At 36.2% G+C, this 19,487-nt stretch overlaps 1 protein-coding gene across 1 annotated transcript in view; it reads right to left on the reverse strand.

Moving 5' to 3' along the window:
- The window catches only part of DOK6 (docking protein 6), a 239,760-nt gene that overhangs the window by 46,235 nt on the left and 174,038 nt on the right, over positions 1 to 19,487 (reverse strand). Inside the window, exon 6 of the mRNA XM_041472901.1 lies at positions 14,424 to 14,562. Coding sequence (XP_041328835.1) covers positions 14,424 to 14,562 — 139 coding nt within the window. The remainder of the gene's footprint in view (positions 1 to 14,423; positions 14,563 to 19,487) is intronic.

Here is a 19,487-nt window from a genome sequence, read left to right on the forward strand (position 1 = left end):
TTTGTGAAAGAAGTTTCCTGGAAACTAAAATAATTAGTGTGAGGGTAGAAGCTCAGATTCTTATATTTTTCAAAGTTTTGAGCCATTTTACTATACATAAGAAATACTTTATCCATTTTTCATTGCATTAAACCATTCACTAATGACATAGGAGATAATGCCAACATGGAAAGAGCTGAGACTATTTCAAGTCTGGCTATACTGGAGGTCTTAGTGGAAACAAACACAACTGAGTTAATTTTTTTAAGAAATGCATGCATGTGTGTGTATATATATATATATATATATATATATATATACATATATATATACATATGCATAATAAAGAATACAATATTGCACAGAAGTTATCTGCAGATATTGATTGTCCTTTCTGTTGCCATGAAATAGGAGCCAGCTATGTATGCTTGCAGCCCAGAATGCCAGCCACACCTGCGGCAGCAGGTTAAGGGAAGTGATTCTCCCTCTATTCTGCCTTGTGAGACCCCACATGGAGCACTGCATGCAGCTCTAAGAGCCCCAGGACAAAAAAAACAGGGACCTGCTAGAGCAGGTCCAGAGGAGGCCATGAAGATAATCAGTGGGAAGGAGCACCTCTGCTATGAAGACAGGCTGAGAGAGCTGGGGTTGTTCAGCCTGGAAAAGGGAAGGCTTCATCTCATCAATGTTTGTAAATACCTGATGGGAGAGTGCAAAAACAGAACCAGGCTCTTTACAGTGGCGCCCAGTGACAGGACCAGAGACAACATGCAGAAATTGAAACACAGGAGATTCCTGCTGAACATCAGGAAACATCTTTGCTGTGAGGTTGAATAAGCACTGGCACAGATTACCCAGGAAGGCTGTGAAGTCTCTCACATTGCAGATATTCAAAAGACACCAGGACATGGTCCTGGACAACCAGCTTCGATGGCACTACTTGAGCTAGGGGGGCTGGACAAGAGGTCCCTTCCATCCTCAACCAGTCTGTGATTGTCATTTCCAAAATTATAGAGGAGGTTTTACTGAGCCTGGAGAGTCACAGATCTGTCTCCTGAACAAGTAAGTCAGTTGAGGTGGAAAAGAACAAACTGAAATGCATCAGTTAGAGAGGTCAAAGAAAGAGACCATCAACACAGACTTGTCCTTTTCACTTGGAGCAAGTGTTTTCTGGGTAATTCAGCCTGAGAGTTATGGAGTTCCAGAAGTGGCTCTTTCATGAGGTTTGTCAAGCCAGAGCTAAAAATAGTGAGGCTTGCTATCAGTGCTGACATACAAGTCCTACCTCTGTCCTCATTCTCCTCTCAGTTTTTCACTCTCCTCGCTCTGCTGAGTACTCCTCTCTCTTACTAAGCTACTAGACTCTGACCTCAACCTGAAATGCTCTGGCAAAGTCTTCAAAGTATGAGATTTTTTTCATGGGATTACTTGCCAAAAGATATGACATATCTTAGACAGATATTTTGGACACTTGAAGTCTCAGTGTTTTACTTGAGAGTACTGTAAGGACAGCCTTTCTGACCTCATAGAAGTTTGCTTTAGAACAGGTATGGTAGAAGCCATGGTATGAAAAATGTCTCTTGGTGGAGAACAGAATCGAAAACCTCTCTCTAGCATGTAGCAAGGAAGGTGAAATAGGGATGAACACAGACTGTCCCCAGTTGGGAGAACCCCACTTGAATAAAGTTGGGCCTGAAAACTGGATTTCTAAAAAATGCTGCGATCTATATTCACTGTTCACTGCACAGTTATTTGGCTTCCATTATTTCTGATAAAGCAAATTACTTGGACCTCCTGAGATTTCTCAAGAAGTTTTTCTTCTATTGTCTAAAACAAATCAGTAGTTTCCAATTACACATATTTGTGGAAATTACATTTCTTTTAGCTTCTTTATTTTGGTATACAGAAATTACTGACCAGTGAACTTTAATAAAACAACAGGAAGACAATTTTCTGAATACTTTGTGAAACAGTAATCATCAATAACTTTTCATGAATATTCCTCATTAAACTTATCAGTGCATGACTCAGGTATTCAGTAACACAAACAGCCTGGCTGACCTCTACTTTCTGACATTTTCGGAAGTTAGTTTTATATGTCATCCAAAGACATTTCAATTAAAAAAAAGAAATAGCAAATCTAGAATACATTAAAATTACTACCATGTAGTAAAATCTTCTCAGATGACTCTTCAATATCTTCCAAAAACCACAATTCCTTCCTTTTAACTAGTTATTTTTTAGACATTTGAAATGCATCTTGAATCACACATACTAGGGCTAATTATATATATGCAATGTACAGGAATGTAAATTATTAAGTTTTAGCTTTGAAACATACTGTATTTTTTTTTTGGGAGGGGAGGGAGGTACATGCCTGTACATATGAACACACAAGTAAACACATTAATTTCGTAAATTTAAGAAAATCTATTCATTAATAATTAAATATTTACTTCCAGAGCTGCATGGCCTTTAATGAGTTTTTTACAGATCTAAAATCAACAGAGAAGCTCATATATAAAAGTAAAGGGCTATTCTTTTCCACTGTGTGTTCTCACACACAGGGATCACACCATGATCATGTATATAGAGAGATACAGACAGAGATTTCTTGACATTGTTCTTTTAAAATTGAAATAAGAGATTATTAAAAAGCAATGCATACGCTTCTAAATAAAAATATACCATATATATTTGGAAGTATTTGGGGTTTTGTGGCCCAGAAACAACTTGTAGTGAGAGACATGATTCTCTGAATCGCAATTCAAATTTCTGCTTATAAAAGAAGCCTGTGAAATTCTTCCTTCCTTCCTTAGATGTGTATTTACTAATATAGTAGAAGTAGTTTCAAATAAGGAATTCAGTTTGAAAAGGTGGGAGACAGAGAAGTGTTCATAGATTGCTTTATCTTTCCATATACTTGCATCAGCCCAATAAATCCTACCATTAGCAATCTTTCTTCACCTAATTTCATTTTCAGACAAAAAACAGGTGTTTTTTTTTTCTGCTGGCAAAAGTTGCTTGGCACAGTAGAAGTTGTGCATATATGACCACATGCCATATAGCTCAAGCTTTTTCAAATCCATAGTTGCTATTTAATGAAACAATCCTTTGCCTGTTTCAGCTTCACAAAACAAAGGAAATAGAATTATACCCGTTGCCATGGAAATCTGTAACTCCGTTGCTTTTTTTCCTTGTAAAACAAAACGCCAAAAAATATGTGAGAACACATCACAGAAATGCCATAATTTTACAAAGGATTCTACAAAATCTCTCATGTAGTAGCAATTGCAACTTTTACTATTATATTCTACAAGGAAATGATTAAGAATAATGAAGAGAAGAACCTTTGCTGATTTATCAATGGATTTTGAATCACAAAGACTGTAGAGATGTGCATTCAACAGCCAGTCATACGAAACCATATGAATCTTGCCTGGCAGCTGTCTTTATGGAAATGGATTCTGACAGACTGAATATGTTATGAGACTAGCAGCTTTTACCCTGAGACAGTCATAAGAAACAGAGAAATAGATACTTCTGCCATAGCATGGAAAATCTTCATTAATTCCTTGCTGCTGAATGCCGCAGAACTGAAATATTTTTGAAAAACCTATTCCTGCAGTTGAGATGGAACAGCACTCCATTACATTTAATATCTTCATCACCAATGTGGGCAGTGGGACAGAATTGAGTCTTAGCAAACTTGGGGATGACATCAAGCAAGGGGGAATAGTCAAACACCCAGACAGGAGGACTTCTATTCAGAGGGATTTCAGCAAAGCAGAGCGAAAGGCTGACAGGACTGTCATGAAGTTCAGCAACGACAGATGTCAATGCTGCAACTGGGCCAGGGCAACTGTACACAAGCACAGTCTGGGGACTGACTTGCTCAATAAAAACTTTGCCAAAAGGAACTAGCTGTGCTGGAGATAATGTGAATGATCAGTGTATCTATGCAGTGATGGAGGCTAATGACACACTGGACCACATTAGCAAAAGCAAGGCCAATACAACCAGAGAAGTCACATTTCCCCCTGTTTGGCAATTGAGAAACTACATCTGGAAGTTTAGTTATGTTCACAAAGTCTTCAAGTCTGGGCCCAGGTACAATAGGAATATCAAACTGGAGAGAGCCTGGCAAAGAACCTCTAAGAAGCAGAATATGATCAGTGACGCTGGATTAAATGCCTCATGTTTATTCGCCATGAGAAAGGAAAGGCTAAAATAAACCTAAACCCATTTTTTTCTCTCTCTTCTGAAAAATATGTTTCAAAGAAGACTGTTACCAGAGATGCACAGAGAAAGGACAAGAGTCAACAGGTCACAGCCTGTGGCAAGGGAAATTTGAGACAAACTTAAGGAAAAAATCCTTCACAGTGAGAACAGCCAAGTGCTGGAATGAGTGCCCATAATCTGCATCACTGGGGGTATTCAAAACTTGACTGGATAAGACCCTGGGTAATGTTATTTAGTTTTGATGCTATACCTGCTTTGAACAGGCAAGTAGGTGAGCTGACCATCCTTCCAATGCCAGTATTTTTGGTCCTATATTCAATGGATTTGAAAACTCGAGAGCTAATGAGATGTGCTGTGCCAGTGAGCCAGACTGACATTTTGCTGACTGTAGTAGCTGCTCATCTTTGTTTAGCACAGCTGCTGTGGTCAGTGAAATAACGTCAAACCAACAGCACAGGACCTACAGTCTCTACTACTGCCTAACAATTCTCCTTAACTAGATTCCTGCATAGCTGATAAATAAAAGCTGTCATCATATAAGGCATCAGTAGCATAAGAACAAGAACCCACAGCTGAGAGAAAAAAAGAACATAACCAATCTGTATCTGGATAGACTCTGATAAATACATATTAAAAGACTGCATGTACCTGCAGTACAGGAAAGTTTCTGTATATCAGATATGGCTTTTTTAGATGCTCAGTATCTCTTGTCTTGAGTCTAAACATAATCAGAGAGATTGTAAATAATTTTCACGTTAAAATACTTGTCATCTTTATAAAAAGGAACAGAAGCAGAGAAAAAACCACAAAATTAAGACATAGGGTGAACTTCATCTAATTTTTGTCCTACTAACAAGTACCTGATGAGGCAAAGCACAAAAAGCACAGGAGGGAATTACAAAGTAACTTTAGGGCTGTTATGAGAATTTTTGATCCCTTCTCAGATTATTACTTTCTATAATTCTCCTGTTCTCTGAAAAGCATGATGCCCCTCTGTAAATCATTGATAAAGAAGTTTTCTATTAATCAGAGACAAAGCCTTAACTATTCCCTTGAGTGATATAAAGAATTCCTAAACATAGTTACTGCAACAGAAGAAGACCTTGCTTGACAAGAGGCACAAAATGATGATATAATTCAAAAGACTGATGAAAACCATGTGAAAAATACCTTTTTCAGGAGATAATTCTTCTGCGAATAAGCAACTGACTATGATTCAGGGTTTGTTTTGTTATTGTTTTGTTTTTGTGCTGTGTCTAGCATACAGCTGATTATTCTGTGACCTTGGGCAATTCATATACAGCTGAGTTTGGCCTTAATCTTTCTGTGCCTCATTTTACTCATTACTATTAATATTATAATAATACCTGTCTCTTGAGAGCACTGGATAACTTCATCAGCTATTATTTTTGCTAATAATAATAGAAGCATAGAAGCTCTATAGTTACTTCCTTTTATAAGAAACAGTTTTCTGAAAATAGCAGATATGAGATTAATACTAAATTAAGCCCCCTGGTGAGGTGGTTTGAGGATTAGTTTTTAGTAATACTTAAGTCAACATAACCTGCTTCTCTGTTGAGAGAGTTCAATGACGTGAACCTACCAGCACAGTTACACAAGTGTGCTTGTTTAAAGGCACACAATACAAAAGAAAACTTCCCTTCCATATTAAATGCTTCTCTGAGGTTAGTTAAGGAGAGGGCTGGGCTTCAGTCAGACATGCAACAACCACCATATAATTACAACAGCCATCCTAATTTATAGCTCACATCACCCACAGCTTTAGCAAGCAAAACTGCTAAACAAATCATCAATTTTGATTAGAAAAAAGTTCTTTGGCTCTTCATTTCCTGAATTTCTGGAAACAAATATGAATTTTAGCCTGACAGTGCCTTTCCAACTACTTTGTTATCTTTGTAAACATGCAGTATTTTGCAAAGCACAAGAAAAGTGAAAAAAAAAATTACAAATTTGCTCATGTCTCTAACCTTCAAATCCTTTTATATTCAAATGCAACTTCATAAAGTTGAAACAAATGATATCTGACTTTTAAGAAATAGCTCTTTAAAAAGAGTCCAGAAATGTAGATAGGTGGCTACAGGGATTTTCAAAGTGTTTACATGCTAAATTCTCAGGACAGCTGGCATCTTTGGATACCTTACCATGAAAACATTTTTGCCCTGTTGCATTCAAACAAGCTAACCAGACTGTGGTGACCTAAATAGAAATGTTCACAGTGCAGCCCAGCTGCATGCAAACATGTAACTGAGGTGAACAGAACAGGAAAACTGTGTTCACAGGTTTCATGTATGCAGCTTCAGGATGGATTCATAGGATGGAGCGGGATCCATGCAGATGAAAAATTGTATCATCTCACTTGTGAGACACCTTTGTGAAGCTTTTCATGCAAACTTTGGCTGAGCTCATAGTTTATATTAGCAGGAAGGCAGATTTAAATCTGAGTCTTAGGTAGTATGATGGACAAATAGTTAAAAGAACATGGTAACAAAATATTCCAGAAATTTTTAACGAGAAAAGAATGAGAGTAATTTCTTGGTAAGGATACTCATCCATGTGTTAAGGTACTTGGGGTTTAGTCCATAGGAGAGATTTAAATACCTTTTTGCATTCAGGATCATCCAGCCCTATGGCTGTGCATAAGAGAAATTTCAAAATTGTGTCAGACAAAGGAAGAATTTAATTTTTCCCATCATACTCTGAATGAAAACCCTCATGATTACTACCATCTCAAAAACATTCAAAACTCCAGGGCAAGTTTAGTTTCCAAATGGCAAAACAGATTTAAATTACATCACCAGCTACCAAAATATTTGACAGACTCTTATGTAAGGATTTCCCAGCTCTGCTCTTACACCTACCCACGCCACTTACCTACACACCCCACAAACCTTTATGTTGTCTGCAGTGTTTGTGACATGAGGAACAGCTCTGTCCCACCCCCATCACTTTGTAGGAGCAGCTGCACAAACCCTTCGTTGCCATAGTAAAGACTTTCCCTTTTCTGTAATTTCATTCAGACATACAGCAAAGATTCAGGAATGCCAACCACCTAGAGTTCTTGGAGAATCTGGACTTTACAACTCATCTTTACATCTCTTGCTGACTGCAAAGTGCCACATAGGGGCACAATGAAACCCTGTAGTTCACAGAGGAAGAGGGGTAAAAAAGGTCTTGACTCGGTAAGGAAAGGATAAATGGGTGACTAGTGGCTGTGGAAGTTTGAATTTCTTAGTGGGATGAGGTATTTTCTTTTAGAAAGTGAATGACACCTTCTGCATAGCTTTTGAACACTGCTGCAGTATTTGGATATGACTACTAGTCCCTGAAAAAATGCCAATGAAATAAGTCTACATTCAAGACAATGTTTTCTTTAAAATCAGAAAATAAAAGTGGTCCTGTTGAAAGGATCATTAACTGTCACCCAGCCTGAATATCCACAAATCTCCTGCTTTCTTATGAAGTGGTGAATGTTGAAAATAGACTTCAATGTGAGTTTTGGGATTACTTCATCTGAGTACACACAGTTTTCTGAGCCTGAAAGCTAACAAAGAGTCTGGAAAAATTCTAAAAAAAATTCTCATAGAAATCAGAGTAAAGAAAAATGTCATTATATACTTAATGAACCAAGAATCCTATGGAAAATTACCGCTACCTGTGGGAATTCAGTTTAGAAAACTAAAACCAAAAAGTACACAGATTCTGACTTACAAAAAACAAAAACAAATTCAAAATTCTTGATGTTGTTAATCTTGGCAAAATTTATAGATAGTCTCAGACAGACTGACCACTGGAGTGTTCCACTGTGGAACACTGGAGTTTCTGCTGTGTCAGGGGAGGCTTAGACTGGACACTAGGGAGCATTTCTTTTCTGGGAGGATGGTCAACAATGGAAGAGGCTTCCTAGAGAGGGAGTCAATGCCTCAAGATGGTCAATCTTTAACAGGCATTTGGATAATGCCCTCAAAATTCTGCTTTAACTTTTGGTCAGCCCTGAAGTGATCAGGCAGTTGGACTATGTGACCATTGCAGATCCTTTCCAATAGAAATATATTATCCTATCCTATCCTATCCTATCCTATCCTATCCTATCCTATCCTACCCTATCCTATCCTCTCCTATCCTAGTACAGAAATAAGCTTCACAGCACCTATGAAAACCAAGTAAGCAACTGACCAGCTCTGTATTGCCATAAAGCAGCCAGGTTTTTACAGGGTTATAAAATTTCTAGGCACACACTATACAGCCACACCATACATAGTTTCAGACGGGAACAATATTCAGCTAAGTACGCATGAATAGCTGACCTGAGGCTATGTTTTAACTTGCATAAAGTACATGAGTTCATGAATCATCATATACATTCAGAATCTCAGTACTTGAGCTTACACATAAATTGGCAAGAGAAGAAAACATACTAAGAAACCAATGTGTCATGACATGGGATAATCTTTGGATGAACTGTAGAATTTTCTTCTCCTGTTTCTCCTTCATGAATTGAATCAATTAAACACACTTAGGCAAAATTACAACATAAAAGAGTTTTGTGATATTAATTACAGTAATGAAATTAAGCCCTAAAGATATATAAAATGTATTTTGCTAAATATTCCATATATTGATTGGGTCAGCAGCAGCCACTAGTATCTTTCTGAAATTCCCCTACTTCACAACTTGAAATAGTAGGTGATAGGCACATCACTGCAAAAAGACACCAATAAAAACTGTAAACCAGTCAAAGCTCTGAAGATGCAGTGGCAAAAGTAGAATACTTCAAATTGAAACCATCATGTTAAAATCTAGAATATTTGATGTGTTTGTTGATATTTGATCCTGTAATGTTTGATGAATATGCATTTAGCTTGTGACTAGATTTGAAACACATAAAGATAGTACAGACTTACAGAACAAAGAAAAATTAAAAGTTCACTAATTAACTTATGCTGTTATTTCTTCAGCCTCACAGGTTTCATTTTCCCTCTTTCTAAGACAATTTACATTAAAACTCTATTTAAATTTTCATTAATACTCTGACAATACTGTAATATATATTTATCAGACCAGTCTTGTGAAATACCTTCCTCATCCTGCTCCTTATAAGAAAAATACAATTACCCTCAGTCTTATTTCTTAACTACCTTCCTCTTCAACATCTTCTTAAGCCCAGTTTCATTGCCTGATATTTGTCTCCTTTGGTAGATTCATTATTTCCCTGCTAATAACATATTTTAAAGCAATAATACATAAACTCATTGATATGATCTTTTTTTTTTAAATAACAGAAATCTATCATGATGACTCTTTCACTTATATTGAATTTTAAAGACAAGACTTGTAAATAATGAGAAAAGAAATATACCGATGCAGTGTTTCATAAGAATGTTTATCTTCTGGGAGATGTTAAAAAGATCACAATCTAAAATGGATTTTAGCTCTGCTGTCTAAAGTAAAATAAATGTTATAGGAAACTTCCAAAGATAATAAGCTATGAAATTTGGGCCATTATAATTTATTCCTGCATTTACACTTCAGTCTTACTGATGTTTGATTAAGTTCAGCTGGCTAACATCAACTTTAGTGCTATCTTATTTAGGCTTATTGTTTTACATATTGTAAATTTTTATTCTTTTGAGAATACACAATAAGTTTTTACTGGCAGCTCTTGAAAGAAGTAATTTGTAGAGTTACAAAGGTATAAGTATTTCCTCAGAATTCCTCCCTCATATGTGTAGTCCTAACATAGGAAATCTATAGCTCTTAACCTCCCATTTTCTACCCTTCAACAACAGTGAGGGCAGAAGCTATATTAGAAGTGTTTTCATTGGAAGTTAAATGGCAGAAGATCAAAGCTGGCATTAGAAAGAAAAACCAGAGATTAAAATTCCAATGCCATATTGTCATCCTGGTGTAGAGGTTAGACAGACAAGTGCTGCTGAGAACAACCGTTCATATGCTCGTGTGTAAAAACCATCCAAATACCAATTCTTTAAAAAAAGATCACCAAACCCAGCATCATCTCCAGATGGCAAAGAGAAGGACACTCAGCCTTCTTTTAGATGAAGCATTTAGGGAGGATGAATTATTCGCTTTTTTTTCTCTCCTCAAGACAGGACAACTAAGAAGATCCAATGGTTTGCTGCTGCCTCTGTAAGCCAATTCAGTTTGGTAAACCTGAAGAAGCCTGCTTCTTTTAGGTAGGTATTTTTGGGGTTTTTTGGCTTTTTTGCCGCACTAGCAAACTGAATTGACTCAGTCAGATAAGCACCTAGGTTAAGAGAAAGGAAGTGGAAGGAGCTTGCAGTCCAGTCTGGGGGTTGAGGAGGGGTGATGGAGCTGGCTGTTAGACACCCAGACGTGCATCTGCCATGTTCAACATCAGACTACAGCCAGTGGGGGGACACAGGTCATTCCTGAGGATAACACTTTTGTTTGCACAGTAATTTCAAAACCAACAATCCAAACAGACTTCTAAATGCTACAGAGAAAAAAAACCCAAAACAAACAAGGGGTCAGAGAGGGGGAGGGACAGAGGAAAAAACCAGGAGGTTTGTTCAGGTGATAAAAGGAAAGTTACTGACACTGTCATGTGGATACACAACAGCACAAAATAAAAGCATGTAAACAGAAAGACTGTCATTGTTCTTTTTAATTTATCTTCGAACTAAAATCACTAAAAATCACTGCAATATTGCCCTCTCTCCCACAATAAAACGACAAAACAGAATTATCATCTCTATTACAGTGATCCATTGAAAAATCAAAGATTGAAAAAAATGAATATAGAGGTAACAATTTCCCTGAAAATAATTTCAATTTAAGTACTAGCATTGGCCCAAATTTTTTATTGTCCCAAACAAAGCAAGCATAAAGCACTATCACTCTGCCAATGCAACACTTCAAATTCAATCAAGAAAACCACCTGAGCTAAATTAGATCAGTGTCCACTTTGCTGAATTTTTTGAATAAAATCCAGTCTGCTTTGATCTCAGTAAAACCAATAACCAGCTCAAATCCACACCCATGCCAGTGACTACTGATCTCATATTTCAGGTCTTTCTTCCAGTGTTATAATCCGAAAGGAAAATGGGCAGAAGATGAAAGTGTGCACATTACTGCCTGCTTAAACTGACTTGGCTTCTCCTGCTAGAGGTGACAAAGAGGCAGATTTGGTACTGTACAAGCTGCCACAGAACATTTTTGCTTCCAGCCCATGCACTTTAAAAGGTAATGGGAAGAATTACTTTCCTTCTCATGTCTCTCTCTTATTAACAGTTTATCCATCATGTTGCTTGGCCTGAGCAAAAGATTTTTCAGTATAAAAATGAATTTATTGTTTAGCATTCTGAAACAGAATTTTTAGATGGAGGGACTTCCATAAATAGAGTAAATGTGTCCTGTGGCTCAGGCAGAGGCCATACATAAATACCTGCAATTGCCCAAAGGCAATACCTTTATTCTTCTGCCATAATTTGCTTCTGGTTTTTTTTTCTTTTTTTTTTTTTTTTTTTTTTTTTTTTTTTTTTTTTTTGTGGGTTTTTTTTTTTTTTTTTTTTTTTTTTTTTTTTTGTGTATTTTGTACTTTGTGGCATTTTTTTTTCTATGTTTGTATTTTCATGGTCATGTACTTTGTATATTTACTGTGAAAGGTAATCATAATCTATATAGTTTATCAAGGTTGCTCTGGTAAAAAAAATCACTTTAATTTCTTTTATAATCTGTATTCATTTGTTTATACTAGATTGTACTACTTTTTTTTACTAGATATTATAATCTGGTAAAAATTGAATGAAACTTCAGTATATTCATTACTTAAAACCTATTAACATTTAGAACATAAATATTCACAGGAGTCCTTTCTAATAAATGACTTCTAATGACTGGAAGGAAGAAGTAATGATTACTGTTGCATAGCTTTTCTTTTTCTGATCTGTACAATAATGCATATAGCATTCACCTTTACTTTTAAAAATTATCTCATATATATATATGTATATATATGAGATTTAATTCAACACTGTTAAAGCTGTTCATTACAGAAAGGGCCAGGAAAGAGCAAAATTCCCCAAGTGTAGATCTATAGATAAAAAGATCTACTGTCAAGCTTTGGGAAGATCCACTAAATCCCTGATTTAAAATATTCTTTTTCTTGTATTTAAATTTCAGATCTTATGGAAAAAATACACATAGGTGTTTGGTAAAATTTTTAGAATTAGATACAATAACACTTGATAAATGGAATGTAACATGTACTTAGTCTATTTGATATTTTAAATTTTGTTTCTAACATGAATAAAACTCAAATGTCACAGACGTTTAAATATTCAGCACCCTACCAGTCAGAAACAGCAGAGTTTCCAAATCCAAACTAACATTAGTTTATTAGCTGAAGCATAAAATCAACAGGTTTTTCAGCCTCTTTTACACAGCAGCCTATGTGAGCCTCTCCTGATCTCCCTGTGCAGATCACAGCGCAGCCTTGTTCAGGAGACAAGAACATCACACACGGTGTGGCTGATGAGTCATTTCTGTTTCTCAGCCTGCTCTCGCTCAGAGTTTGATATTACGTACCATATGGCCACAGCCTTCATAAATATGGTTTCAAGGAAGTCATCTGATGGCAGAATGGAAATGGCTTTGTAAAGCAGCAAAGCTGCTAATTGATGGGTGAAAGAGCTGAAAGTGATGGTTCTGTAAAAGGAAAATCTTGTACGATCCTGGTCTAAGCATTTATCACGGCAGCATGAAAATGTTCTAATTTCTGTTACTGGTGTAGACACTTTAACGGCAAACACATTATAAAATAATGATGCATTTTTCATTTTTTCCCATTATTTAATCATTTTCTGTCCACAAGAATGAAATAGTTTTTTGCCAGAAGACCTACTTTTTCACATTGCCTTCCATTTATTCTACCTTGTGTTGGACTTTCCAGCAGTTGCTTCTTATTAATTTTGATTGTAAACTCTTCCTGCATTTCCTGTCCAAAGTTTGTGCATCTCTACTATTATGCAAAGGCTCCTGCTTTGTCAAATTTTATGGAAAAATCAATCTTCTTTTTTCATAAAGCACCAAAACCAGGCCTTTTTTATGGCTTCCCAGTTCAGGTTTTCCTAACAGACATTCAAAGTCTGAGAGGAACATTCAACACAGCAGACTTTTGACATGGAAATCTAAGTATTTTTCCAGTTTATTTTTTGGTGAATACGGAAAATTGTGTCTCTGCCCATGGGGGAAGTTGGAACTAGATGACCTTTAAGGTCCGCTTCCACCCCTTAACATTCTCTGACTGATTCTCTGACTTCTCCGAGGAGTAATTAAGAAAAGTTGAACACTGGGGGTCTTAGGTTGGTCCTTACAAGAGCCTTTGTCTCAGCAGAGTGAGAAAGGTATTTTGACACTGGTGGAGTGTGGGGGATAGATCCATATAAGTCATGTTTGCCTGACTGGAGGCATGTACAGTGTGGATTAGGAAAAGAAGGAAATGCCACAATTAATCTGAAATCTCTGTCTAGGGAAGAAGATATGCAGAGAGTCATGGTCATCTCAGAAGAAAAGCATGCAGACTAGGTTCCCTGGCCTAAAAGTCAGCTTTCCAGAACAACCATTAAAGATCATTTCTGCTTCTAAGGAAATAGGGAAAGCTTTTTTCTTGCTGCCTTAAAACAACTCCAAATTTTTCCACAGTAGTCACTTAAACACAACTTGTCCAAACTGTAAATTTTGAACACAAAACAATAAAATAGCTCTATTTGAACTCAACTGCATTGCTACTTATAATGTAGAAATTATAATTTCTTTCAGGTGTTAAGAAAAAACAAAACATGTCTGCTGTCACCTAGAAGTGTTTATACTGAGTTTTTTCCATCTGTGAGGCCATGAGGAGCAATTAAAACTCATTCATCAGTAGTCAACACAACAGCTAAAGGTTTAATCTTTGAGTAACAGAGCCCCAATTTCAGAGAAGGTGACCAAGGATCTCTTGTCTAATGGTATCCCCTGTTCCAAAAAAATCACCTACAAAAGGTACAGAACACACCAAGGATCCCTGACCATGAAAGTACATGAATCTGGAATTCTATTTTGTCTTAGCCACACAGCTGATACTATCATTACAGCTGAATCCAACGACTTTGGTTTATTACCAATTTTGATAAGTTTAAAGACTTTTGGTAGAAGGATCTTACCCTTGCCTTCTGCTCCATTTCCATCATTAATCTTTCATGCTGCTCAGCTATTGCCAGTGTTGCAGAATGGACCTTCTGATATATCATTTCTCCTTCTCGTGTTTGAAAGGTGAACAGCCCTTCTCCTGTGTCACACATCCTGCAGGGAGATTTAAGCAGAACGGGAAGAAAAAAAATGAGTATTGTGTAATTTTTATCTAACTATTATAAAAAGTGCATACCTCACAGTAGCAAATGCCAATTTTAGAGATATAGTTAAACTCTGAAATTCCAAACACCAAACATCTGCAGTTATTTTTAACATCGGAGAAAAAGATATTCCAAGAGATGGGCAGAACTTCATTAACATATTTTTTTAAATTCAGTTTTAATCATCATCTGGATAGTGAAAAAGAAGCTTTAGCATGGAATAAAAACTTGAGGTATTAGAGTCAGTTTTTTCTGTTATTTTTTCTAAATGTCTGCACCAGTAAGTGGGAGCTAAATTTAATTATCTTAACCAATTGATGCCAGAAATACATAGTACATTGCGACTTTCAAAAGCTGAAATTTTAAGAGAACACTGACCAACTAAAAATGCCATTATGGTTAATCACTACAAAGATGATGTATTGAAAGACAGCATTAAAAGGGTTAAATTATTACTACCTCTGTCAGTATATTTATGTGAGGCAGCATTCAAAGTTATCCTGGTAATCACAAAAGCCATTCAGTCCATTTGAGAATAGGAACAGTTGTAAAAGAAGATTAAATACTGAAAAAACGTCTCCATAAATAAAATTTACTTTCTTCTTTTGAGGGAGCAACTGCTGTTTTCCTTATCTGTGATATCAGGGCGGCATTATTCAGAGAAAGAAGAGTGGTGCACAGTAAATACAATGACAAAAAGGTCTTGGAAATACAGGAAATAGGAGTAGGAAATAATGTTAGATTGCTGTGTGACCATTACTTGGAGGATGTACATGCTGTTAACCAGTGGTGCAATTCAATGTATTTATAGTAGTAGTTCCATTATATTATCAGTATCTGATTTACATATTTTTTATAGACTACTTGCAGCGTCAGAAATTGAATTTAAAAAATCCTTTTTATTTGGTCTGATACCTCCTGTAAAGATTTTCAGTTATCTGCGACAGAAAAATGTTGACTTGAGTCATTGATGCATAACATGCAGCAACAATAGAGAGATTTTGATTTGCCTTAAAACATCAGATTCCTTTATTGTTTTGCATGTTTACATTATTTTTAAGGAAACCAAATTTTGTTAATATCCCAGCACCTTCAGCATGGTCCCAGAAAGCCCAAAACTTACTGAATTAAAAAAAAAAAAAATTAGAAAAACATGTCCCATATAGTTCAACATTCAAACGGGTTTTTAAATATTATCTTTAGAATTTGCATCCCATATTCTGTATGATTATTCATGTATTAAATTTTACCAAAAAATTTTCCATCAAATGAACACACAGATCTATATTATTTTAATTAAATAATAATTTAAATATATGTCCTACTATATTACATGCACACACACAATTATACTGCAGCCTTTTGAAAAGACAATACTTTTTTTCATGAGACTTATCTTTCTGTCAAATTAGGATATGGCTCCCTAAACAATTTCATTTAAAAAATTGTCTGAATAGGGCTGTTGTGCTATATAAGGGACTGGTGAGAATTCAGCAGTTGCTTCTGCTTTCAAGGTTGACCAGTGAAAAAAAAAAACCTTATTAACACTTACAAAATCTTTTCCTGTTCACTGGAGGAGACATGCTACTGTGAGCCTTGTAGAAAGAATTTATGCATGTCTGTGTTTGGGAAGAACAGAAAGTATCAGAGGCAGAAACAGTAAACAGAGGTGTTTCTGGAAAATACTTGGTGAAAATACTTTCTAATGATCAACTGAGGTATTGAAAACAAAATTCATCATCTTAAGAATACATGATTAACAATATTATCCATAATTCTGGAATAATACCAATTTCCTTCATTGAAAAACAGAAATAAAATCCATTTTTATAGATAGATATTATTTAATTGGTGTTAATGGGATGTGCTAATTAAGAGATTTAAAAAAGAGCTTTTTGTATTAAATTCCAATGGAGATCAAGATCCCTGTTGTAAACATTTAAGACATATTATATCCTTAGACAGAGTCCTCCAAAGAGCTTCTGGTGGAAATAAAATGTCCCCAGAGTTTTGTGACATTATGGCAACAGTCTTTCAGGTCCCTCAGGGCATCATATAGCCAGTACTCTGCTTTTGTGTAAAGAGATCTTAATAAAATTCAAACAGCGTGAAATGGAAAGTCTGGAAAAAAGGATGGGGTTTCAGAAACTGAAGGAAAATATGATCTTTTTGTTGGTTTCAGAGGCTGAAAAATCCTTCAGCGATAAAAACAAGGAAGTGAGGAAAAAACAGGCAATGGGGCATAATTAACATTGTTGGACTTAGCTGCCTGTTTTCACCACACAAACCCCAACCACCCCCACTGCCTGCCAGAGCAGGTCTGTCCCTGGCTGGAGGCACCGGTGCAGGCTGTGGCACTGCCACGGCCCCTCACCCCCTGCCCTGCCTCCCAGCCTCAACTGTGGTGCACGTCACACCAGGGTTGGAAAGCCATTGCCACCAGCCTCCCCATGAGGGCTTCCCTGGCTAATGATGGATGGTGTGCATACAGCTGCTCAAAACTGGAGGTGAAGGAGAATTGTGGGCATCGTTTTTTAAAGTGCTGAATTCCCCTAGCTTGACTTGAAGTTTAACAGGACTTAATGCCCCAAAGAATTAAGTAGTTGGCACATCTGAAGAAAGTGAAAGCAGCAAAAATGGTTAGCATAAAACTTTCTTTCTTCCATTTAAACTTCTTATGAATAATCTGTCTCCAAAGGAGATGAATCCCTTTGCCCCAGTAAGATTTTCCTGTTTGTCTCCTCAGAGCATTGTTCCATTACTCTGAAGTAAAGTGAAAATCTGAGTTTAAACCTTCTAGCTTAGTCTAGTCCAGTCTAGTCCCATCTATTTTTCTATTCTATTCTATTCTATTCTATTCTATTCTATTCTAGTTATAAACCAAGATGAGTAGCCTCATTAAGGTCAGGTTCAGTCTTTCTGGAACAAGGAAACACAGACCAAAATAGAGGCGCTCCTAAGAATGATGAAGATGGGGACAGGGAAAGGGTGCTCTCCGAAGCTTAAGGGTTTTGCCATAAAAGCAAAACCTTTACATATCTGGCCAACAGGAAGAGACAAGCCCATGAGCTGAAACAAAACTTGTCTTGTTCTATTTATAGTCCAAACAAAGTCAGTAGGACAAGAAGCTCTTATCTCTATGGCCCTTCTAGATGTCAGATAACTGTCCCTATAAAGCTCCAACTTAGGAGGTTTAGCCTTGCTAATGTCTTGTTAATTTCTCTATGTTCAAAGCATACATGGTTGATCAGTTGCCAATTCAATAACATTTTCATAACTATTACATGCCCTAAAATCACTTTTGAGAAAAGGCAGCACAAAGGTTGGGGCCTCTTTTTTCCTGGTACAGTTGCAGTTAAGCAATGCAGTCCTATCAACTTGGTATGATCTTCACTGTCAGAAAAATGTCGCTGATTTTGTATACTTCAATTTTTTAATGAGATACTTGCAGTCTGTGGGTGCTTGAAAAATGCCGATCTATTTCTGTGTTTTTCAACTTTGAAACAGAGATGTCATTAACCTATGCTTTAAGATATTTAAAGATTCAATGCATTAAAATGTATGAAGTGCTTTTATTGAAATAGGAAAGTGCATTTTTTTTCATATATTATTACAGAATGATATAACTGGACAGACAGTGACAACACTAGACAAACAGTTCTGCAAATAGTTGCAATTTTTAAAATTCTTTAAACACTGCAGCAGCTTTTCACAGCTATCACCATTAGCAGATGTGGCTCAAGAACCAGGAGAGAGAATAGAGAGGAATGTGGGAGCTCAGCTTTTGGCCTAGGACAAACTGGATTCAGTGATCAGCAGTGAAAGTTCTTGCTTTCATTGAAGGTAGAATTTCTGTTCAAGTTTAAGAGATTTTCCCACCACTATTGCCAGACATTTTTCAAAATGGTCCAAATTCATACAATGGTTCCCCACTGCCTTTGCTCACTATGTAATTTCTGCCTTTTAGATAAGATTCAATACTGTATATTGACCATGTAGAATTCCCTTCAAAAAGGAAACTTCATTGACTTGACCACCATTTATAAAAAGTATTTTTTCCCAGATAGAAGTTCATGCTGTCATGTCACCAGTGAAATATCTTAGAAGTTTAATAGTGCAGTATTCAGCAAGTGCATGAGAAGACAAGAATTTGACATTTCAGCTTCACTATTTCCATTAGAGGCAAAATCTATTTTCAGAAAAATGAAGGCTGAATGAAAACTGAAATGCCCAGAAAAATTATTCCCTTGTTTTAAAATAAAAGATAACTTACATTTGTAAGTAGAAAAAACTTTAGCTCTTCATATAGCTTCATTTAATTTTTAAGGAGTTTTAATGATTTCTTTTTATCAACAAATAATTTAGGATTAAATAAATAATGGCAGATTTTTATACCCAAAAGCGTATCAAATTACATACAAATAACTAAAAAGAGGTAATCATCCTCAAATAGAAACTGAAAATACATCACAAAAAAGTTTACTATTAACTAATTGCTACTAATAACTATAAATATTAATAACTAATAGGTAATAAATATCTTACTTTAGCATTTCCAGTTCTTGAAATAGAAATAGACTTTAAATTCTTAAATGAGAACAGATCATGAGCACGCAATATCCAGTAACCAGTACCAAACTGGATGTAATTGTTGTTGCGCACTCCACAGCTAGAGTTTGAAAAATGGTTTTATTAGAAGTGTGGAGCTGTTTACTCAGACACTTCAAGGCCCAAAAATTAAGTTAATAAAATCACAGAATCACAGAGTTCTTAGAATTGGAAGGGACCTCTGGAAATCATCTTGACCAATTCACCCTTCCAAGGCAGGGTCACCAAGAGCGGGTAACACAGGAATTTGTCCTGGTGAGTTTTGAA

This window comes from Pyrgilauda ruficollis, unplaced genomic scaffold, assembly GCF_017590135.1.
Source record: "Pyrgilauda ruficollis isolate IOZ18807 unplaced genomic scaffold, ASM1759013v1 scaffold109, whole genome shotgun sequence".
Classification (NCBI taxonomy): domain Eukaryota; kingdom Metazoa; phylum Chordata; class Aves; order Passeriformes; family Passeridae; genus Pyrgilauda; species Pyrgilauda ruficollis.